The sequence below is a fragment of the Netta rufina genome, assembly GCF_964035555.1.
Source record: "Netta rufina genome assembly, chromosome: 18".
Taxonomy (NCBI): Eukaryota; Metazoa; Chordata; class Aves; order Anseriformes; family Anatidae; genus Netta; species Netta rufina.
The window spans coordinates 13,267,101-13,291,967 of record NC_140142.1 but is presented as its reverse complement, the minus strand read 5'-3'; the positions used below and the strand labels follow the sequence as shown (position 1 = coordinate 13,291,967).

Below are 24,867 nucleotides of genomic sequence, written 5' to 3'. Positions count from 1 at the left end.
GAAACTTGACCATGAGCGAAGACTGAGGCAAAGCACTTATTGAGTACCTGAGCTTTTTCCATGTCTGAGGAAGCCAGTTCTCCCATCTCGTTTATCAGAGAGGGAACACTCTCATTTGGCTATCCAAATGGTATCCGTATCTGGTATCTGGTATCCGTAGAACCCCTTCTTGTTATTCTTCATGTCCCTTGCCAAGTTCAGCTCCATCTATACCTTGGCTTTCCTGACACCATCTCTACACCTCCAGATGACACCCCTGTCTTCCTCCCAGGCTATACAACCCTGCTTCCGCTTCTGTACATTTCCCTCTTTTCCCTCAGTTTAAGCAGCAGGTTCTTGATAAGCCATGCCGGTCGCCCAACTCCTCTGCTCAAAGTGTCCTTCACTCTGCTCACAGTGTTTGTCTTAGTTCATGGATGAACTGCATTAGATCTGCTTGGGTCTGCTGAGACTCAGTCCAAGGCCTATTGCCTGCTGCACCTACAGCACAGTAACTATTACTTTCCTTTACTGTGCAGATGGACCTGATGAGTCCGGTCATATTAATCCCTTTTAATTTCCCAAGATTGAAGGGAACATATTCCCAGACTGGCGCAAGCTGCTGAGCTCTGCCACAGCCACTCAAAGTCACCTGCTCTTGAGTCTTTCCACCTGAGTTTATCACACGTGTCCCAACACGAATATCTTCAGGTTTCAATGGCCATTTCAAGTGTAGTGAACTCCAGCAATCCACTGGCAAGTCTTCCAGGATGTGTGGTGCCAGCACACAGGAATCCCTTGCAGAAACAATGGTCTTGTCCAGGCCACAGTCTCGAGTTCCAAGAATGCACTTGCTGCCTTCCAAAGATTGTGACTTTTGTTAGACTCATAGAAGCATAGAAGCATAGAGCCGTGTAGATTGGAAAAGATCATCAAGTCCATTAACCTTACACTGCCACATCTACCACTAAACCACATCCCTAGGCACCACATCTACATGTCTTGGGAATACCTCCAGGGATGACCATTCCACCACATCCCTGGGCAGCCTGTTCCAATGCATCACAACCCTTTCAGGGAAAACATTCTCCCCAATATCCAGCCTCAACCTCCCCTGGTTCAACTTGAGGCCATTTCCTCTTGTACTTTTGCTGGCCCCTGTACTGAGCCATGGGGGACACCACTTGTGACCTGCTGCCAGTTGGATTTAACTGGACTTCCTACTTCCTGGACTGAGGCAAAGAAGGCATTAAGTACCTCTGCCTTTTCATCTCTTGTCACTATGTTTCCCCCCGCATACAATTAAGGATGGAGATTCTCCTTAGTCCTCCTTTTCTTGCTAAGGCATTTATAAAAACATTTTTTTATTCTCCATTATGGCTGTAGCCAGACTGAGTTCCAGCTGAGCTTTGAACCTTCTAATTTTCTGCCCACACAACCTCACAACATCTTTGTAGTCCTCCTGAATGTCCTGCTCCTTCTTACAAAGGTCATAAACTCTCTTTTTCTTCCTCAGCTCTAGCCAAAGCTCTTTGTTCAGCCAGGCCGATCTTCTCCGCTGGCTCATCTTTCAGCACATGGGGATGACCTTTTCCTGTGCCTTTAGGATTTTGTTCTTGAAGTGTGTCCAGCCTTCCTGGACTCCTTTACCCTTCTGGACTCCTTTACCCTTCTGGACTGCCTCCCGAGGGTCTCTGCAAATCAGTCTCCTTAACAAGCCAAATTCAACCCTCCAGAAATACAGGGAGGCAATACTGCTAACCCTGCTCCTTACCTCTCCACGACTCAAAAGCTCTATTAATTTGTGATTGCTATGCCCAAGATTTGCCTTCCAACCTTCACATCCCCCCCAAGTCCTTCTCTGTTCACAAGCAAAAGGTCCAGCAGGGCACCGTCCCTGGTTGCCTCACTCACCAGCTCAATCAGGAAGTTATTTTCCACCCACTCCAGAGACCTCCTAGACTGTTTCCTCTCTGCTGTGTTGTCTTTCCAGGAGACATCTGGGAAGCTGAAGTCCCCCACCAGACTATTTTCACTAACCAAGTCAGTATAGGCCAGTGTGTGAGTGGCTCTAGGATATTCCAGGCTTTGATTCAATAACCTGCCATGCTCTAGGACCAAAGTCACTGAGCACAAGCTAACAGGTCAAAGCTCTTTTGTGTTTGTATAAAGCATTCCCATACTCCAAATTCACCTCTAGAAGAGTCCGAAATAATGTAGGCAATCATGATTCAAATAAGCAATGGTAGAATTACTGAAGCCAGTTTCAAGGAGTCCCAGAAGCGCCTTTCCATGATGACCAGCTGTGGTGAAGACCTTGGGTTGCTTAACGTTGACTGAATGCCAGACGATGTTGGAAAGCAAGAGAACCAAGACTTTGCACATCTCTGGGCCCCAACGGCAGATGCCACTCACAGAAGGAGCCCAGGCAACAGTGATATGCTTTGCTGAGGCAAAATCCCTCTGTCAAGAGAAGGGACAGGGAACAAAGCCTTCATCCCATTTGGCTGATCTCACAGGAATACCCAGGCGCAAGGCTGCCAGGCTGTCACCATGATTGTGGCAGTGTGCCGCTCTGTCAAGCACCAAGTGTCATTTCTGGAGAATCCATCCTTATTGCTTCTTCTGCAACTAAATGGCCACTTTTCTGACCCTGTTGGGCTTCTCATGCATTTGACATCACAAAGAAAAGGTGGTGTCTCCTTCCTAGGGATATTGAGGAATAACCCCAAGCACCTGTGTAGGCTGAGTAGAGGGGGAGGATCACCTCTCTTGGCCTCCCGGCAACACTTTTCTGAATGCACCCAGGATCCCATTAACCTTCTTGGCCACAAGGGCACACTGCTGGCTCATGCTCAGCCTGCTGTCCCCCAGGACACCCAAGTCTCTCTCTGCAGAGCTGTTCTCCTGCTGGTCCATGCCCAGCCTCATCTCTCCACCCTGCCAAGGTCCCTCTGAATGGCAGCACAGCCCTCTGGAGTATCAGCCACTCCTCCCAGCTTTGTGTCATCAGCAGAGTTGATGAGGGAGGACATCATCCACTTCATTGATGAATAATTTGAACAGGAAAGAGGAAATTTGGCACGTCCCGTAGCTCTGCACACCCAAGTAGGGCAATTGCTGCCTCAGGAATCAGTCAGCACAGTGTTCAGAGAGGGCCAGTCAGTGTTTTGTGTGGTCTACTTCCAAGTGTGTTCCCCAGGAGAGACCCTGCTGCCTTCCAGGAGCCGTGAGCCCTGGAGCCCAGGGCCATTTGCAGGGAGCCTGGTGGGGGGCAGAGCAAGGGAGGCCTTGGGCTGGGCCTCTGCTGCTGAGCTGGGCCGGGCTCCTGGGCCCAAGAGGAGCTCGTGGCAAGCGGGCAGCGCTGCAGAGAGACAGCTCTGCCCAGGAGCAGCTCCTCTGCACAGCGCAGCAGGGCTGGGGGCACTGCCTGCAGAGACACAGTGCTTAAAGGCAGGCAGAAGTGGCAGCATGCCCAGAGCTCACTGCGGGAGAAGACTTCCCAGCCCTGCACCCGGTAAGTCTCTGGCTGGAGGGCAATGCAGCCAGTTCCTGGAGGAAGGAGAAGCCGGGGGTGCAGGCAGGGGTGTCCAGGGCCGTGGTGCAGAGCAGGGTCCCTGCTGTGCCCCAGGGGCTGTGTGGCGGGGCAGGGCCTCTGCCACCTTCCAGGCTCAGCACTCAGCCTGCCCGGGGAGCTGCCCAGGGCGCTGCGGGGAGAAGCTGCGGGTGGAAGGAGCCCCCCCAGCAGGGCAGGGTTCTGCTGCTGGCAGGAGGCTGCTGCCTGGGGCAGCCTGCTCACAGCTACACAGCACAACTGGGTGTATAAAAGGGGACTTAGCAAGAGCTGTGTTAAGGGAAGGGATTTCAGCGTCACTCTCAGCTTTCCTGAGACTCCTGACCTTTCAATTTTGTCTTATCTGGCTCAGTGGAAATAGAAATAAATACCGTTATTTCCAAGATGAGTCTGACACTCCTAATCCATCCCATGGAAGGTTACAAGCAACCCTAGCAAGTCCCTGTCCTGCCCCTCAGCCCCTAGAAAGCTCCACCATCACAGGTGCAGTGTCAGCAGGATCTGTGTGACCTGGGCTCTAGGACGTGTCCCCAGTGAGCTGCCCCTGGGCAGAGCCCTGCTGTCAGGAGGTGTCTGCAGGGCAGAGCTGAGCACCCAGCGGGTGGGATGGGGGATGTGAGCTTCAGGCAGGAGGCGTGGGGACAGGGAACCAGCTGCAGGCAGGGACAGCTGCAGGCAGCAGAGCCGTGGGCAGAGGGTGAGAGGGAACTGCTCCCAGCAGCAAGATGGGAGGGGGGATTTGGTCACCTCCCTGCCATCCCTGCAGTGCAGACACCTTCCCCTTAGCAATCCCCTGGTCTCCTTTCTCATCAAGCATAGATCTCCAGCCATAATGTCATTGAAATTTTATTAGCTGCTTTGTACTCACTGCAGTTTTGGGGATGAGAATTCAGGTGCAGCTCAAACACTGACAATGTTCCTGTCGCTCAGGTATGTCCATGAAAAAAGCATCGATGTTTCTTCTAAAATTTTGGGCCTCTGGCAAGTGTTTGTGTGGCTGGGAATGAGCTGACTCTCTGTTCAGTACATCACATCTGACGACGTTTGACTCTTTATGTGGGGCTTCTGCTGGGCTGCAGGCTGCCATGCAGAAGGGCAAAACTCTGCCCTAGCAGCTCTGTGTTATCTAGCAGCGCCATGGAGAAGACACGTCAGTCCTGAGGCCATAGAAATGCTGCTGAATGGTTGTATATGGGCAGCTGCTGTGATCCCTGTGTGTCCCTGGGGAAAAGCAGAGTGCTGAGATTCTCCTCAGATATGATGAGTTGGGTGAGGGGTTTGGAGATGTGGACTTTGAACCTGGATTCCTCTGCTCTCAGTAGCATTAAGGGTCTATTCAGAGGAACACCTAAGTGTGACCAACCTCCCGAGGTGCCTGCACGGGGCAGCTGAGACCAGGACTGATTGATACACCTTCTGTCCTCACTCTGCCCTGAGGGACAGTCCCTTTGCCTTGCAGGACCCCCAAGATTTCACTTGGTGGGCAGTACACCAAGGATTTCTACCTTAAAGGACTTCTCAGGTGTGTAGGACAAGTACAAAAAAATACACAAAATATTATGCACCAAGCCCTGCACTTCAGTGAATTTCTGCAACAATGATGAAAAGTTCCTTTATATATTATGTCTACACAAATGTTGTTTTTATTTCCTTTTAGACCGGCCTCAAGGTCAAGAGACATCAAATGTCCAACAGCAGCTCCATCACCGAGTTCCTCCTGCTGGCATTTGCAGACACACGGGAGCTGCAGCTCCTGCACTTCGCGCTCTTCCTGGGCATCTACTTGGCTGCCCTCCTGGGCAACGGCCTCATCCTCACTGCTGTAGCCTATGACTACCACCTCCACACCCCCATGTACTTCTTCCTCCTCAATCTCACCCTACTCGACCTGGGCTGCATCTCCACCACTGTCCCCAAAGCCATGGCCAATGCTCTCTGGGACACCAGGACCATTACCTATGAAGGATGTGCTGCACAGGTCTTTCTGTGTGTCTTCTTGATATCAGCAGAGTATTATCTTCTCACCATCATGTCCTATGACCGCTACATTGCCATCTGCAAGCCGCTGCACTACGGGACCCTCCTGGGCAGCAGAGCTTGTGCCCAGATGGCAGCAGCTGCCTGGGGCAGTGGGGTTCTCAATGCTGTACTGCACACTGCCAATACATTTTCCCTGCCCCTCTGCCAAGGCAATGCTGTGGACCAGTTCTTCTGTGAAATCCCCCACATCCTCAAGCTCTCTTGCTGTGGCTCCTACATAAGGGAAATCAGGCTCCTCATGCTTAGTATTTTTGTGTTTTTTTTTTTTGGAGTGTTTTGTATTCATCATGCTCTCCTATGTTCAGATCTTCAGGGCTGTGCTGAGGGTGCCTTTGTCGTGGTTCCGCTCGAGTGGGCAGCCGAGCTCCACTACAGCCGCTCTCTCTCTCCCCCTCCTCAAAGAGGAATGGGGAGAAAATATGTGAAAAGGGCTCAAGGGTTGAGATAAGGACGAGAAAATCACTCAGTAATTATTGTAACGGGCAAAACAGACTCAGCATAAGGAGATAGTAAGATTTATTGCCTATTACTAACAAGCTAGAGAAGTGAGAAAACAAAGGAAAAAGCAAACCAAAAGCACCTTCCCCCCCCATCCACCCTCTTCCACCTCCTCCCCCCGAGCGGAGCAGGGGAATGGGGTAATGGGGGTTATGGTCAGTCTACAGCACTTCTTCTCTGCCGCTCCTTCTCGGTCACTCTCGTCCCCTGTGCTGTGGGGTCCCACCCACGGGATGCAGTCCTTGATGAACTGATCCGGCGTGGGCTTCCCACAGGCAGCAGCTCTTCCAGAACTGCTCCAGATATGGGTCTGTACCACGGGGTCCATCCCTCAGGAGAAAACTGCTCCAACCTGGCTCCCCTACGGGCAGCAGCTCCTGCCAGGTCACCTGCTCCTGTGTGGTCTCCTCTCCACGGGCTACAGGTCTGGCCCGGAATCTGCTCCGGCAGGGGTCTTCCACAGGCGGCAGCCTCCGTCGGTGCAGGGCCACCTGCTCCACCGTGGTCTCCTCCACGGGCTGCAGCGTGGAACCCTGCTCCACCGTGGTACACCATGGGCTGCAGGGGGACATCCTGCTTTACCATGGTCCTCACCACAGGTTGCAGGGGACTTCTGCTCCAGCGCCTGGAGCGCGTCTCCCCCTCCTTCTTCACTGACCTTGGCACCTGCAAGGCTGTTTTTTTCTCACTCCTCTCACTCTCCCAGCTGCTGTGTGGCTCAGCGTTTTTTTCCCTGTCTTAAATATGATCTCACAGAGGTGCAAAACAACATCGCTTATTGGCTCGGCTCTGGTCAGCAGTGGCCCTTACCAAACATGGGGCAGCTTTTAGATCCTTCTCACAGAAACCACCCCTATGGCCCCTTGCTACCAAAACCTTGCCACGTAAACCCACTACACCAGGGTGAAGAATCGGTGCTTAAGTCCAAATGCTTCCTTGTGGGGCTTCCAATGGTTACAGCTTTCCTTAAGGCTTCGATGGTTTTCAGGAAAACCCTGCTTTGCTCTAAGGGGCAACTTGTGTGGCTGCAGAGGCCATCTATTGTTCCACACCATTCCCAGCTCTGTCTTGCTGCTTCCATCCCCGATCAGCATCACTTGCAGGAGTTGTCTGCTTTAAGTGCAGCTCTGGAGCTAAAGCTCTGTGCTTCCGAAGGCAGGCTGCGCGCAGCGGGCCGTCCTGCATTGCCATGGCAAGCCAAGGCAGAGAGAATCCGGCTTACAGGTCTTGGGGTGAGTCCTGCCTTCAAGGGGTGCTTTTGTGCCCTGCGTCTCTGTGCAGCTGAGCTCAGGGTTGTTGGTTGTTTGGATTCAGGTTGTGGCTTGGTTTTGATTGCTTCACTTTTCTCTTCCCCTCCTCTTTTCAAGACGCCTGCACTAAGAAGGAAGTCCTTGGGGGGCTTCTCTTTGCAAAGAGGCACTGGAGGCTGCTTAAAGATCTCGACATGGCTTTTGCAGTGCACCCGAGAACTGGTTGTCAAAGCCTGCAAGGACTTGAGCTGCCTGTGGCACATGAGGGGAGGCTATACACAGGCAGAGGAAAAGGCTGGCCCGCTTTCGTTGTGGGAACAGGAACGAGGAAGTTAAATGTCAATTTTTCCCCAAAGTGCAAGCAGAATCCTTATTATGAAAGGGGTTGTAACTTTCTGTTTGTTTGTGTTTCTTTCGTTGTGCTTTTCCCCTCCTTGCAGAACTTTCCCATGCTTCGAGGCACAGAGTCATTCTTGGTTCATCTGGAGGACCGCCAGGCTTTGCTGAAGCACTCCAATTGCGGAGACGTGTAGAAGTGCCCTAGATGATAAAGATCCTGCTCCTAGCTGCGTGTTCAAGTCCTAATGTCTCTTCCCTAACTTTGTGAAGCACAAGGACTTGGCGGTAGCAGTTTTTGCAGTTTCCCTGCTATCAGCAAGCCGTTTATCTCCAGGTATTCCAGGAGTAGAAGAATCTTGTCTATGTTCTGACTTTAGGGTGAAATTTAATTTGATGTACTCTTAATGAAACTTCATTTTGTAAGCAGAACGAGGAATATTACAACTTCCCTCCTATAATAAAAACGATCCTTGTAGGAGCAGCAATATGACGAAGGTCAACAGCAATAAGAAGGGTTCTAAGCTTTGATGTAATGAGCCTTGCTCTTTTCTGGAGGGAGCTCATCATAAACATATTTAGCAAGTTATCGAGATGGGAGAAAAACTGTAATTAGATTTTAATTCTAGGATGAATAATGTCAAGCTTGACAATTCCTCTGACCAACTGAATTTAAAGTGTGGCTTGCTGGTACTGTATTTTGTATGTTTTATTGTGTTTTATTTATTCATGAAACGCTAAGTTTATGTGAAAGGTTTTGCTGGAATATCTTTTTGCAAAGGATATTAAGCTTAAGTTATCCACAAGGAAACTGTTGGTTTCGAAAGCTGGTGGTTTGTTTTGTTTGTTTTGTTTTGTTTTACATGAATAGAGGATACTTTTCAAGTTATTGTATTTCCCTATATTCAATCCCTGTTCAATGGATGGATTGAAAAGCTAGAATGAAAGCATGTCCATGAGTCGTGTCCTGATAAACCTCCTGCTAAAATCAGCAGAGCGCTATGAGCACGTTGATGTTGGTAGCAGTACCTTAAAACTAGAATCACTCTTCTCGGTGAAAGTCTTCTGCTTTTCTAAAAACCATGCATTTTTTTTCCCAACCCCTTTGATGTATCTTTTCGACTTTGGTCACTGAGCTCTTGCTCATGCTTTTGAGCATTCAGGATGAGCAAGTTGGGAAATGTGTGTTCATCCAGACCTGTGTGCATATGGTACGCAACAGACTTGGGGGATTTGGACCCTGCGTGTGGTCCACAGGCTTTTCTTTGCATATCATGGAGCACTGGCTTATAAACATGGTGAATTTTCCCATTCTTGATGGGTCTAATCAAAGAATTCTTTTCTGCCTTCTCTCATGTAGACAGTTGACAAAGCTGAAATCAGGCTGAAAAAGAGAACCTACTGCAGGTAAGTGGCTGTAACTCTCTAGGATACCTGTTTATGCTGGTTACGGAAGTGGATGGCACTTGGTCACTCCATCTATTTCATTTGGCCTCCAAACGTTCTGACCTCGTCAGCTCATTCATTCATCAGTGACTTCTCTGTGAAGGCAGGTAGGTGCAAATAAGAGGTGCAAATAATTTTATGAATTCCTTGAATGCTTGGGGAGAGAGCAGTGTGAATTCCAGCTTGTTCGTAGGCACAAAGGAATGTGTTGCTTACCTCAGGTTTGTCTGTGATGTGGGTTTTCTGGAGCTTGCAGGACACATGATAATTGAAATTGGTTCTTTCAAATAGGAGGGACTACTACAGTGTTATAAATTACAGTATGTGTATGTTAATGAGTAATTCAGTGAGGGGATGCACAAAGCCACCGATGTTTGGAAGCTTTCACTGAAGTTGAGCAGTTTGACTTGAAACCAAAGTGCAGTGCTGAGTTAACAGGCACGCTTGGTGTAGTGAGGCCACTTGCTGATGCCTGGAAACATCTCTTAGTTGCAGGCAGTGTTCTAGCAGCTGTGGGCCAAACAGGGGCAAGGGGCGTGAAATACAGCATTTCAGGTGCAGTAATTCAAGTTCTCATTGTGCAAAGTAAATTGTCAGTAAGCTTAAACCTAGCTTTATAGTTGGCATTCACCAAATGAAATCTTAGCTGTGCTCCTGCTACCACAGTGGTGTAGCTCTTACCTTCCCCTTGTCCTCTTGGCTATTTTAATGAGAGTGCAAGCAAGAAATCTGTGCCAAAGGATGCTGTATGGTGAATAACGGGCAGAGGTTTCTCTAAAAAGCAAGAGTTGGAGTTACCTGGTGTTTGGGTATTTCTCTTGAAACCGTTCTTACCTCCTTGAGTTGTTAGATCATAATGCAGGAAATGAAAGTGCTGCATGCTTAAACAAGGTAATAAAACATATACACCTTAGAAAGAGACTTACAATGTAATAGTTTCCGTGAACACTGTAAGATAGTTTTACATGAACAGAGTGAAAACAGCTTAGAGAAAGGTGTTGATTGTTTTCACTTTTCTAGAAAAGAAGGAACTGGGGTAAACTTCCCTCCTGTGAGGAACAAAAGTTGCACATTTGTTTTTGTCAGACTAGCTTTCAGCTAAATGGAAAAGTTTCTCTACAAGTCATGCTTTTAAGTAGATATTTAAACATGCAGAATGATAAAAAAATGGAATGCAGTACTCATGACGAGGACTTCTAATTTAGTATTTAAAGAAAAATCCAACCGCTTCAGTGTGTCTCTGTTTGTTTGTTTATAATTTTACAAGAGCAATGGTGAAATCAAGAGAATCCCATCTTTACTATCTCAAAATATTGTATATGTTTCTGGATTTCAGTCACCAGAACGCTGAGGACCAGAGCAGATGCAAAAGCTGCAAATGAGTTCATGGAGAAAATGGGGATTTGGAGGTCCACCAAAACTACAGACTTCGACGAAGTTGTTACCCTGCTACCAATCCATCCCTTCTGTTTGACAAACGTATAACAAAGTAAGTCATCTTTTCTTGCAAACCTCCTCAAATGATCTTTCTGAGCAAGCCTTTGTGCTATGGCACGATATTGGCCTCAAGTCACTCTTTCTTTTGACAACAGAGAGGTATTGTTACTCCTGGCATTGAGAGTTCAGTGTATTGGGGGTAGGCTGAGACTTCCTTACGTGCCCCCGTGCATGCGATGCATTGCTACTGGTAACTACTGGCCACCAGTGACATTTACTGGTCAGGTGTCAGAGGCTTTGGGAGTGTTTGGTCTGAGCATTCCACTGCTGAGCAGTTTTCGTGGTTGGTGAACGTAGGTGGTGCTCTCTCTTTGTTGCTCTACTAACGGTCAGCTCTTTCCTTGGCCTACACCGGTATGTCCTGCTCTCCTTGTTCATAGATCGATTCCCTGAAGTCATGGTCGTTTGAAGCTTGTTGCCAGGCTGTTTAACCTGACTTTTGGGGGATTGGGTAGTCATGGCATGTTAAGTCTGCCTGGACTGAGAGGGTGTGGGAGAGGATGAACTTGGCAGGTGCTTCATATCTAAAGGATTTGGGCCCAATTGGTTTAATTTACCACTGAGGTTGTAGTTTTGGGATTGCCGTTTGATGAGAGATCTTCCTCCTGAGCATCTTTTCTATGTGGGCCTGGTGGGTTTCTGGGTTGTTTTCTGAACCAAAACGATTTCTTTACCTGTGACTTCTGTTAGATTTAACTTTCCCCATTCAGCAATTTTCTTAGTATCAGAAGTGCCTTCATTTTCAATGAACTTTTTCTTCCATCCTTACAATCGGGAATGTGAGGCTTGGTTAAGAAATTGAGGACACTGATATAGTCAAAATGAAGTAGTCCTAGCGATTCTGTTTCTATCTCTGGTTTATTTCTGCTTCAGAATTGCATTTCCTTTCATTATTTTCTACGCCATGAAACTTCGATTACCATTAAGAGAAGAACAAACAGCCTTTCCTCGGTTAACAAAAAATCACTTAATGCTCCTGTGCAGAGCAACTTAAGTAGTATTAAAAGCTGACATCAATCCTTTCTAATGTCTTATTATGTTATTCAGAATCCTTATTTTCCTCCTGCATTTAAATGTATGTATTTTTTAATGCGCTCAGTAAGATGGAAAACAAACCTTAAAACACCGTATATTTTCAAATCTTAAACATTTGTTCTTAAGTCTCTCTCAAAAGGAAAGATTTGACCTAATTTTTTGGTAATGTCAAAAATGTTGGCTAAGCATCCATGACTTTTGCTTTGTGTATACTATATCAAAATGTCCTATTGATGATGTGTACTGTTTTATTTTTTTTCATCCGTGCCTAACTTTGCTCTTCTATGTCAACTTTTTATCTTCGTACTGCGGAAGTTGTGTTGCCAAAAATGGATGAAATGGAGAAGATCCATAGATGCCAAATCTTGAATTTGGAAGATGTTGAGGTGTGCAGCAACCCAGAAGCAAATAGTCCTTTGTTTTGCCCTTGTTCTTTAAGTAGAGTATTTCATCCAGGGAAGTAACGTAGTTGTAATTTTAATTGAACTGAAATGGCTTTCTTCCAAAGAATCGTGTGGTCTAAAGTAACATACAGTCTTACTCTCTAATTCTAACTTCATGTCTAGTTGAGATGGTTGTGCTCCAGATATCCTTTAAGAGTGGAGGAAGCATCTTCTGCAGAAGACGTGAGGTAACAGGGAGATGCTGAAATGCATGTCTCCTACTCCAGTTTCTGCATTGCCTTCTGGTTTTTGAATGGACACTGCTTACAAACAGCTGTTTTGGACTTGGGTTTTTACTCCAAATGGTACTAAAAGCTCTGACTGGGGGAGTGAATATGCAAAAAGACTGGTGCTTTCCACCACCTTAGCAGTTTAAGCTGTTTATCTTTTTATCCTGAGCTCCTAAATCGCATTTCTCATCCTGTTCAGGAATACATTTCCTTGGAAAGCTTAACAAAAGGCAGCGCATAGCTTCCTGTGTTTGTCACTCACTCGAATTTTGATTCTTGTTAACATGCTTTTTTTTTTTCTTGCTAGCTCACAAAGAATGTCCAGTATCATGTAGTGTCAATCATTTGTAACAGGCAAATGCAACTGTTTTCCTAAATTGACCTAACTGTCATGCTAGAATACTTCCTTGGTTGCAAGCTGTTGCAGGAAGAATGGCCAAAGTCATAACACACACCAATATGGTCAGATCATGCTTTCTCTTTATTACCCGAATAGCTTGACTTTTATAGCAAATTTAGCAGGGGCAGATAGTGTCTCACACAAGATTATTGGTCGAAAGCACTCAGACAAACTGCAAGAATACAACCCCACCTGCAAGAAAACAACCCCCTTGTGATTAGCAGTCACGTAGATCTTGTCCTTTTGAAGCCAGCAGCTGGCAACAATATTTTTAATTCCTCAACCAGGCGATAAGGGAACATCGTCATGGGAACTCCCCGTAGTCATCCTGGTAGCTTGGTTTGCTCAGCTGAAGCAAGTCATGGCCTCCTCGATGTTTCAAAAATCCCTCAACATTTACCTTTTTCAATTCTGTCATTTATCCTGCTGTGAATGGAGAGGGGAAAAAATGGCTGTGCGGTGCTTAGGTGCCTGGCAGGTTATACAATATCAGACCCTCTGTGTCTTCCCTTCCTTGTGCATGATATCTCCCACTGAATCTCACAGGAGCTTCAGAGTCATCTTTTGCCTGTGGACATCTTAATTTGGTATTGTCCCTGTGGGTGACTCCAGCTTGACTGATCTCTCACTTTGTGAGGCTCCAGTCACTGTCTACCGTGGGCAAATGCTGTTCCCAGGTGAACTGTTTTGTGTGTGTTCAGCTGCATCCATGTGTGCACATTTGTGTGTGTGTACAAGACTGTGTGTTTATGTACACACAAGGGTGTATTTGCTTGTTAGTGAAAGAGAGTTGGGTACTCTGGGGCAATTTCTCCTGGTTGCTGATGCAACAAGAAGCTGGGCTGTAGCTTAGGACTGAGGGACATTTTTTGATGGCCTGAAGAGCAAGGAGATGGTATATGGAGCATCGGGATGTTCCCAGTATGCTGTCCTTTCCCATGGGGCTTGCAAAGGCTTCCAGCCATGCAGAGATCCAAGGAGAGGGGTGTAGTGGGTTTATGTGGCAAGGTATGTAGCAGGGGGCCATAGGGGTGGTTTCTGTGAGAAGGATCTAGAAGCTGCCCCACGTTTGGTAAGGGCCCCACTGCTGACCAGAGACGAGCCAATAAGAGATGTTGTTTTGCACATCTGTGAGAACATATTTAAGACAGGGAAAAAAAACGCTGAGCCACACAGCAGCTGGGAGAGTGAGAGGAGTGAGGAACGGCCTTGCAGGTCAGTGCAGAAGGAGGGGGAGAGGTGCTCCAGGCGCCGGAGCAGAAGTCCCCTGCAACCTGTGGTGAGGACCATGGTAAAGCAGGATGTCCCCCTGCAGCCCATGGTGTACCACGGTGGAGCAGGGTTCCACGCTGCAGCCCGTGGAGGAGACCACAGTGGAGCAGGTGGCCCTGCACCGACGGAGGCTGCCGCCTGTGGAAGACTCCTGCCGGAGCAGATTCCGGGCCAGACCTGTAGCCCGTGGAGAGGAGACCACACAGGAGCAGGTGACCTGGCAGGAGCTGCTGCCCGTGGGGGAGCCAGGTTGGAGCAGTTTGCTCTTGAGGGATGGACCCCGTGGTACGGACCCATATCTGGAGCAGTTCTGGAAGAGCTGCTGCCTGTGGGAAGCCCATGCCGGATCAGTTCATCAAGGACTGTATCCCGTGGGTGGGACCCCACAGCACAGGGACAAGAGTAACCAAGAAGGAGAAGAAGTGCTGTAGACTGACCATAACCCCCATTCCCCCGTTCCCCTGCTCCGCTCGGGGAGAGGAGGTGGAAGAGGGTGGATGGGGGGGAAGGTGCTTTTGCTTTCTTTCCTTTGTTTCTCATTTCTCTAGCTTGTTAGTAATAAGCAATAAATCTTAAATAAATCTTACTATCTCCCTATGCCAAGTCTGTTTTTCCCGTTACAATAATTACTGCGTGATCTTCTTGTCCTTATCTCAACCTTGGAGCCCTTTTCATCGTATTTTCTCCCCGGTCCACTTTGAGGAGGGGGAGTGAGAGAGCGGCTGTGGTGGAGCTTGTCTGCCCACTCGAGTGGAACCACGACAAGGGGTTGCTCTTTCTGTGATCATAGCTTCACTCCAGTCCTTCCAGTGTACATGAGCTGAGAAGCCTTGTCCAGTGGTGACTTTTGAGGTAAGGACCAACATATAGCTTGGGGGAACTGTCTCAAGGATGTATACTGGCCATAGGAACTGAAGGACAGAAGCAAACAGACGCCACTGCACAGGGTGGGAAGTAGACCCAGCTGGGTTGGGATCACTGTTGCCAAACTCTCTCACTGGGTTCAATGGTTGTAGCAGGTGCTCGGAAAGACTAGGGAACATTTCAAGGACACTAGAGTTTTCAAGCTGTCTTCCTAGATCCACCCAATTGTAATTCCTCAGAGATGACAGCAATTCCTCTCCATACTCCCCACCTTGTGTGTCCTGGTTTCAGTTAGGACAGAGTTAATTTTCTTCCTAGTAGCTGGTAGAATGCTATGTTTTGGCTTAGGATGAGAAGAATGCTGATAACACCCCGATGTTTTAATTGTTGCAGAGCAGTGCTCACACCAAGCCAAGGACGTCTCATCTTCTTGCTCTCTCCTGCCAGCGGGCAGGCTGGGGGTGCAGGAAGAGCTGGGAGGGGACAGACCCAGGACAGGTGACCCAAACTAGCCAAAGGGGTATTCCATACCATCTGATGAAATGCTAAACAATATATAGGGGTAGCTAGCCGGGGGAGGGAATCCGGACTGCTCGGGGTTAGGCTAGGCATCAGTCAGCGGGTGGTGAGCAATTGCATTGTGCATCACTTCTTTGTACACATTATTAGTAGTAGTACTATTATCATCATTGTTATTATTATTGATATTATTATTATTTTCCTGTCTTATTAAACTGTCTTTATCTCAACTCACGGGCTTTACTTTCCCGTTTCTCTCCCCCATCCCAGAGAGAGAGGGGGGAGGGTGAGCAAATGGGTGTGTGGTGTTTAGCTGCCGGCCGGGTTAAACCACGACAGATGGTCCCCCACTGAATCCCCCAGGCATTGCAGTGTCCTTGTGTGCACATGGACATCTATATTTGGCATTCTCCCTATGGTGACTTCATCTTGGGTGAAGTGATCTCTCACTTTGTGGGGCTCCAGTCACTGACCACCCCAGACACATGATACTCAGGGAGAACACCTAGGCTCTTCAGGCAGCTCCCCATTAATTTCCTGGAGGATGTCCTCTGCCCTGACACTTGTGGGACAGTCATGGCTATATACCTCAGTGACTGTTAACCATTTCTGCTGACATCAGACACCAACAGGTTACTCCTAAATCCTACCCTTGGTCCCTCACAGATCACAAAATGAGCTCTTTCTTTCCCTTATCCATAGAGCAACAGGCTTTTCAGGGAGCAGGTGCTCAGCCCTGGTCTTGGCACCAGCTTTGAAAGAAGAACCACGTCTTCAAGAAGTGGGAGATACAATTTTATTAGGCAGATCCTATCACAGAGTTTGTTTTGGCCTGCTGTTATACACATATTATAAAGCCTCAGTAGTAAACAGAACGGTTTCATTCCTCAGTAGATAGCCAATGAATAAAGAAACATATTTCTAATAAAATAGTAAATGCAAATGATACTGAGGATAACAATTTCGATAATGATAAACAAAGAGCAGGCCTGCAAGGGAAGTCATTTGTGTAGATACAGGGAAAATTTATCACCAATCAGAAATATCCATGAAAACACTTTCCAAACAGCACTCTTAAGCTCCTTGTTTCTCATGCTGTAGATGAGGGGGTTCAATGCTGGTGGCACAACAGAGTACAGAACTGCCACCACCAGGTCCAGAGACGGTGAGATGGAGGGGGACTTCAGGTAGGCAAATATGGTCATGCTGAGAAACAGGGAGACCACTGCCAGGTGAGGGAGACACGTGGAAAAGGCTTTGTACTGTCCCTGCTCAGAGGGCATCCTCAGTACAGCCCTGAAAATCTGCACATAGGACAGCACAATGAAAACAAAACACCCAGACGCTAAACAGAATCCAACTATAATAATCCAAACTTTCCTGAGGTAGGAGTTTGAGCAGGAGAGCTTGATGATCTCGGGGATTTCACAGAAGAACTGGTCCACAGCATTGCCTTGGCAAAGTGTCAGAGAAAACACATTAGCAGTGTGCAGCGCAGCATGGAGAAATCCACTGCCCCAGGCAGCTGCTGCCATCTGGGCACAAGCTCTGCTGCCCAGAAGGGTCCCATAGTGCAGGGGCTTGCAGATGGCAATGTAGCGGTCATAGGACATGACAGTGAGAAGATAATACTCTGCTGAAAAGAAAAAGAAGAAGAAAAAGACCTGTGAAGCACATCCTGAGTAGGAAATGGCCCTGGAGTCCCAGAGGGAATTGGCCATGGCTTTGGGGACAGTGGTGGAGATGCAGCCCAGGTCGAGGAGAGCGAGGTTGAGGAGGAAGAAGTACATGGGGGTGTGGAGGCGGTGGTCACAGGCTATGGCTGTGAGGATGAGGCCATTGCCCAGGAGGGCAGCCAGGTAGATGCCCAGGAAGAGCGTGAAGTGCAGGAGCTGCAGCTCCTGAGTGTCTGCGAATGGCAGAAGGAGGAAGTCGGTGATGGAGCTGCTGTTGGACATTTGACTCTTCTGGGCCTGGGGACCAGTCTGAGGAGGAAAATAAAGCAAAATGTTAGGCTAGACCATGTGAGCAAAATGTACTCTAATTCTTGTTACACCTCAAAACTGCTGCTACCCTTTCAGGAAAATCTATATCGTAGATGCCCTGCTAGTTCTAGTTGGTGCTGCCAGAGGGTGCTGCCGGGAGCAGGGGACTCTGGAAGTCCTTGGCATTACTGCTGCACTCCAGGTGAAATCTTGTGGGTCCTGTGAGGCAATGACTCTGTCCTTGAGATCAGAGTGAGCGAAGTAATCTGGGTATGGAGAGCTGTATGAGGAGGAAAAAACAGGAAAACATTAGGACAGAACACTGTGATCAAACCCACTCCATTTCTTGTACAAACCTCCCAGACTGCCTCTCCCCTTTCAGGAACACCTTTGCAGGTCCCTTTCATGAGCTGTGGTTGGTGCTGGTTGATGGCGCCACTGGGATGAGAAGGGCTCTCGAGGAGGCAGTCCTGCCCTCCACAGTTAGGTAAATGAGAACTTGGGCTGTTCTTGGATTAAATACAGATGAGATATCAAACTATTTTCAGCATGCTTGCTGCAAATTCACAATAACTCTTGCATAAGAAACAATGTGGCCAGCAGGGCTAGGGAGGTGATCGTCCCCCTGTACTCGGCTCTGGTGAGGCCGCACCTCAAGTACTGTGTTCAGTTTTGGGCCCCTCGCTACAAGAAGGACATCGAGGTGCTTGAGCGGGTGCAGAGAAGGGCGACAAAGCTGGTGATGGGCCTGGAGAACAAGTCCTACAAGGAGTGGCTGAGGGAGCTGGGCTTGTTCAGCCTGGAGAAAAGGAGGCTCAGGGGCGACCTTATTGCTCTTTACAGATACCTCAAAGGAGGCTGTAGTGAGGTGGGGGTTGGTCTATTCTCCCACGTGCCTGGTGACAGGACGAGGGGGAATGGGCTAAAGTTGAGCCAGGGGAGTTTTAGGTTGGATGTTAGGAAGAACTTCTTTACCGAAAGGGTTGTTAGACATTGGAACAGGCTGCCCAGGGAAGTGGTGGAGTCACCATCCCTGGAAGTCTTTAAAAGACGTTTAGATGTAGAGCTTAGGGATATGGTTTAGTGGGGACTGTTAGCGTTAGGTCAGAGGTTGGACTCGATGATCTTGAGGTCTCTTCCAACCTAGAAATTCTGTGATTCTGTGATTCTGTGAACTCTCTGTTCTTGTGAAAACCCACCATCCAGACTCCAGTGTGTTTTTTAAAGTTTCTGCAACTCATCTAAGGGGTCCTTTTAGGTATATATCATTGGTGTTTGTCCTGCCCACCCATGGAAATCTTGGAGGTCCCAAAAGGCAAAGGTCACACTCAGGTGTTCTCCTGAATAGAGCCTTAATGCTGCTGAGAGCACAGGAATCCACTTTCAAAGAGCAGACCTCTTAACCCCTCACCCATATCATCATATCGGAGGAGGATCTTAGCTCTCTGCCTTTCACCACGGACACAGAGGGGTCATAGCAGCTGCCCATATACAACCATTCAGCAACATTTCTACAGCCTTAGGACTGACGTGTCTTCTCCATGGGGCTGCTAAATAACACAGGGTTGCTAGGGCAGAGCTGTGCCTTCTGCAAGGATATATGCAGCCCAGCAGAAGCCCCATGTAAAGAGTCAAATTTCCTTAGATGTGGTGTCCTGAAGGGAGAGTCAGCTCCTTCCCCACACACAGCATTTTCCCGAGACTCAACAGTTAGGAGGGCACATGGATGCCTTTTATTCATAGCATATCTGAGAGATAGGAACATCATCACCAGTTTTTGAGCCGCACACAAATTCTCATACCCAGATGACTAGTTAGTCAAAAGAATCTCATGATATTATTATTAGATGAGAAAAGAAACTAAGGAGTTTGTATGAAGAAGGTGTTGACAGGGCAAGTGCCCAAATCCCCCCTCCCATCTTGCTGCTGGGAGCAGCTCCCTCTCACTCCCTGCCCATGGCTCTACTGCCTGCAGCTGTCCCTGCCTGCAGCTGGGTCTCTGTCCCCACGCCTCCTGCCTGCAGCTCACAGCCCCCATCCCACCCGCTGCCTGCTCAGCTCTGCCCTGCAGACACCTCCTGACAGCAGGGCTCTGCCCAGGGGCAGCTCACTGGGGACACGTCCTAGAGCCCAGGTCACGCAGACACTGCTGACACTGCCCATGTAGTGGTGGAGCATTCTATGGGCTGAGAGGCAGGAAAGGGTGTTTCTGGGGATTCTTCTAAACCTCCTTCTGATGGCGTATGAGTCTTAGGCTCTTCCTGGAAATAACAGCTTCTATTTCTATTCCCAGTGAGCCAAAAGAAGAGAAAACTGAAAGCAGAGGCTAAGGAAAGATGAGAGTGAAGTTCCCTTTGAAATTCTCTTGGTGTGCTGTAGAGCTGTGAGCAGGCTGCCCCAGGCAGCAGCCTCCCACCAGCAGCAGGACCCTGCCCTGCCAGGGGGGCTCCTTCCACCCGCAGCTTCTCCCCGCAGCGCCCTGGGCAGCTCCCCGGGCAGGCTGAGTGCTGAGCCTGGCAGGCGGCAGAGGCCCTGGCCTGGCACACAGCCCCTGGGGCACAGCAGGGACCCTGCTCTGTATCACAGCCCTGGCCACCCCTACCTACACCCCCAGCTTCTCCTTCCTCCAGGAACTGCGGCTGCATTGCCCTCCAGCCAGAGACTTACTGGCTGCAGGGCTGGGAAGTCTTCTCCCGCAGTGAGCTGTGGGCATGCTGCCACTTCTGCCTGCCTTTAAGCACTGTGTCTCTGCAGGCAATGCCCCCAGGCCTGCTGCACTGTGCAGAGGAGCTGCTCCTGGGCAGAGCTGTCTTTCTGTGCAGCGCTGCCCGCTTGCCACGAGCTCCCCTTGGGCCCAGGAGCCCGGCCCAGTTCAGCAGCAGAGGCCCAGCCCAAGGCCTCCCTTGCTCTGCCCCCCACCAGGCTCCCTGCACATGGCCCTGGGGCTACAGGGGAACCTGCTGGGAAGCACCATGGGCTTCCTTCCCTCACCTGGGCAGACACACTTCTTTACAGCAGTAGTTTTTTCCTGTTGGAAATATGTATTCAGAATGAGAATCACCTCTCCTTATCCGTCATTATGCAGGACACCAATTTATGGACAGGGATGGAATCTCCTCTATCCCTGCAGAGGGAAGCCATTCAGATGAGTCAATTGAAGCATCTCATCCTGCATTTCTAGTTTTGGGGTAGTTGGGTGCTCATATTCCCCCTGGCACTCCACACTCCCACAAGGGCTGGATTCCTCTGGCCTCCATTGAGGTGTCCTCAAAATAGGCACCTGAATGTGAGATATCTCACTAATGCTGATAACTGAGCCATGCAGCTAATTAGTGGAAATAGAGGACAGGAAAGAGCAGCTCAGATCATCCTGTTGAAATCTGCCATCCACAGCAGCAGGTGTCTGTTCTGAAGGAAAGCCTCTTCATGCCCAGGCTCTTGGGCACAAGGTCTGGGACAAGCCTGAGTTTGGCCCTTGTGCCACAGCTGAGGTGCTGCAGCCCAGATGTGCCCCAATGCCCTTAGCCTGGGGCACAGGCAGGAGGAGCTGGATCCCCACCTGCTGTCACAGGGCTGGGACATTGATGGAAGAGCTGCTGAGGTGTGGGGGGACAGGTCCCTCAGCTTGGGGTGCTGTGCTGGATGGGGGCAGATTCTTCAGAATAGGCAGGTGGGGATGATCAACAGGGAGTACATTTGCCTTTCCGTCGTGTACCACCTCTGCCTCCTGCATGGCAGACCAGGGGATGGCGCTGAGGCCTTTTCAAATCTCAGAGCCCTGTGTGATATCTGGGAAGGAAGGCCCTGGCATGCACTTGAATTCCTCCATGTATGACCTACTACTTCTCCAAGTGAGCGACATACAGTGAGGAGGAATTCAGGTATACTGAGGGGCTGCTGCATCCCAGGTGCCTTCGCTCCCATCATTTGAAAAAAGCCCAGCCCCAGAAGAAGCCTCAAACCCCACCTTCCTGGAAGGACTCCCAACAACAGAGGCGTGTTGGTGCAAGAACACAGCAGTGACTTCTCCAGCTCTCCACTTCCTTTATTCCATGGGCTTGCTCACCATTTGGAGATGTCCCTTCCGGATTCGTAAGAAACTGCTGGAAAAGAACTGGGCAGAAGGGAGGTGACAGTTTCTCAGGACAAGAAGGGAAAGCTCTCATCACTCTCCTGACCTGTGCCATGTCCTTGCTGCTGACCTCACAGGCCTTCAAATGACACGGGCTGATGTCACAGGGGTGCACTGCATTACCAGGATATAAGCACTGGAGCAGCAGCAGTGCCGGCACTTCCCTGCAAGGCCTGGTCCTTGCTGGGCACTGCTTGGGTGCTCCCCACTGCTGCCCTTCTGTGGCCAGGAGTGGGGTCAGCAGGCAGCAAGCTTGCACTGGGTGACCCTCGCTGATGGGCGGAGGAGCAGGGGCACCTTGCAGAGGAGCTGTGGTTGAGGAGCCAGGGCAGGCATCCTTTGTCCTGAGCTGAGGGCCAGCAGCAAGCGAGATGGAGGGCTGCTGGAGGGTGACCATCGCCTCTGACATGACTTCCCTGTTCCCAGTGCTCCTGCAGCTCTCCTCCAAAGGTCAGCGTGTCAGGAGCCCCTTCACAAGGGGTGGCCCAGTGGCTGTCAGCTGTCCAAAGCTGCAGGTCCTGGGCTGGGGGGTGGTGGTGGTGCTGGACAGAGCTGTTGACTGCTGTGAGAGCCCTGTCTGAGGGTCCCGCTAGGCTCAGGGGACAATGTGGCAGCCAGGACTCCTGGGTCCTGATGCTAGGGCTGTCCTGCACCTCCCACAGGCCTCTCAGGACTGTTCCAGAAATACCTGAGTTGGAAATCAAGACTTCCTCTTCTACTGCTCTCCTTCAGGGGAACCTCTCTTCTTTCTCTGCTGTGCAGCCAGGCTGACAGAGCATGTCCTCCAGGGCAAGTCCCTGGTGCTGAACCTTTCCCATATCTGTACTGCAGTGGTTTTACCCTACTATGCAGGTGAACTCCATGGCAAGTGCTCTTAAACTTCTCCACCTACAAGGAAAAGGGGGTGAAAATATGATGAAAAGAGCTCAAGGGTTTAGGTAGGACAGGAGGTCACCCACCAAATACCATCATGGGCACCAATTATCATTACAGGCAAGACAGACTTAGCATAGGCAGATTAATATAATTTATTGCCTATCACCGGCGGACTACAACCGCCAGGAACTACAAGCAAATTAAAAACACCATTCCCCCTATCCACACTCTTATATCTCCTTCTCCTGTGTGGTGCAGTGCAATGGCGATTGCAGTTAGTCTATGACACTTTTTTTCCACTGCTCCTTGACAGTCAACCTCTGCCTCTGCATCCCTCTCACGGGATGCCCTCCTTCCTGAATGGATCCGGCGTGGGGCCCAAAGGATTGAGATAATGACAGATATGACTGGGTTGTGTTAAAAACAAACAAACAAACAAACAAAAAACAACAACAACAACAACAACAACAACTGTTACAAGCATTATATCACCTTCATAGTTGCTGACCACAGTGTGTATTTTATTTAATTATTTATTTTTAACCTCAGTGTAGTAGTTGTGTTTGGCCTCAAAACTGTGTTGGATAGCACATTACATACTGTGTGTGTTCCCTGTTGTGCTGTTTATCCTTTGTGGGGGCTGGTTTATGGTTATTAGTTTACTGTCTAACACTGCCTTATGTTATGATAAAAGAACTGGTCGTGAGACTAATCTGGTAGTTGTACTCAGCATTGCTGTCACCTTCATGCTCGAGGAACCTTCTCTCAGAAACTATTCATAATTAACAGTCTCTATCTTTTCTCCTTGGGGAGCCAATGAATTGGAGGGATGAGGGGGGAAACTTCCCTGCTTCTTCCCTTTCCCTTTCTCTTTACCTGCCCCTTTCTCCTCCAGGCTAGCTACAATAGCTCTTTGAAACTTTAAATACCCTTTGGATGTTCAAACCAGTCTGTTCCTATTGGTATGTCTCCTGAATGCGTTTCAGGTTTTGTTTACGGTTAGGGAAAACTATTTCAGAATGCCACACAAAGACGTGCTCTGAGGCAGGATAGCTGTGAGTGGCAGGGAGTGTGAGAGGATATGGGCAGGCACCTAGAACTGTGCGCACCTCCAATGCTTTGTTATTTCACCCATGAACAAGCGCAGAAACCTAAAAAATTGGCAGAATGCTTGCAAAAGGAGTGTCATCACCCTGGCAATTCCAAAGAGACAGAAATCACTGCAATGTGCTGGGGCTTGTCCCTATGCTTACTGAGTTGCAATCTATACAACTCCAATCCCTGCAAAAGGAGCAGAGAACCAGACTGTGCCTGTATCAGTCATAGAGAAGGAACAAGAGAGATAAAGTCAGCTTGTTTCGCAAGGAAACAAGGCAACTTCCTGTGTGGCGCCAGGAGTTGGACTCAATGATCCTTGTGCGTACGGGTGATCCTTGTGAGTACGGGTGAACTTCAGAATTTTCTCTCTTGTGATGAATATACATCCTGAAAGTTACATTTCTTCATAATAGCTATTGCACTTTGTGTGTGATGTTTTATGGAAAGAACTGAACCATTCGAAGTTATGAGTAATTACTCTATTACTTAAGTATTAAAAAAATTACTGGGTATTCAGGAAGAGCTTTGCATTCTGAACATAAGCAACCGAGACATGCAAGACACCAGAGCCCTTTGGAGGATTCAGATGGAGCCAGGTGGAGATACCAGGTTACCTCCACTGCCAGTAGTGGTCTTTGTCCCTGCAACTGCAGCCCAGGCCAGCACAGGAAACTCCTTCAGAAAGAACACCCCCGTCCACTGGGTTCTTGGGATTAACCTAAAGTGGAAATGGCCATTGGGAACACAAGATACTCTCTTTTGTTCCTAGTAGACAGCTGAACATCCATTTACCATTCTGGGTCATCTGTGGCAAATTCAGGCTGCAAGACTCAAGAACGGGACACTTCAAATGGCTGAGACAGAACCCATCAGCTTGCCCCACTTCAGGTAATCATCCCCTTCAAATTACGGGTATGAAAGAAAAAAATGTGAAATGACCTATCAGGTCAATGCACAGAGTAAGTCATAAGTATTGTGCTGTAGTGGCAGAAGACTAATCAACTAATCAGACTAATCATACTAATCAAGGAGACCTAATCCATTTCAACTGTGAGATAGAGAAAACACACTAAAAATAGTGAAGGGCATTTGGTTGTGGCCTAACATGAAGAAGGATGTAGACCACTGGTGAAGGAACTGACTTCTTGTGCCATCACCAATGTGGATTTACAAACACTACAACACCTAAAGGCAGTATGTCCTATGGCTCTGTTAGGAATGTTTTAACAATTCGTGTCCATAAAGAACAGTCCTGTCTGCCTCTGGGCCCTGCACTGGCAATTTAATTCTTAAACCACAGATGCAGTGTGTCCCAGTCTCCCCCTCATTCTAGTCAATTTATCAAGTCTTCAGAAAATACTCCTTAAATTTATGAACCTGTTTGCTTTTGTTA

General features: G+C 48.8%; 1 protein-coding gene across 1 annotated transcript in view; it reads left to right on the top strand.

Moving 5' to 3' along the window:
• Positions 1-5,237: 5,237 nt before the first annotated feature.
• LOC311216530 (olfactory receptor 14C36-like) overlaps positions 5,238-24,867 on the top strand; it is a gene marked incomplete at both ends in the record, with an annotated part of 36,678 nt that continues 17,048 nt past the window's right edge. Inside the window, one exon of the mRNA XM_084298059.1 lies at positions 5,238-5,531. Coding sequence (XP_084154185.1) covers positions 5,238-5,531 — 294 coding nt within the window. The remainder of the gene's footprint in view (positions 5,532-24,867) is intronic.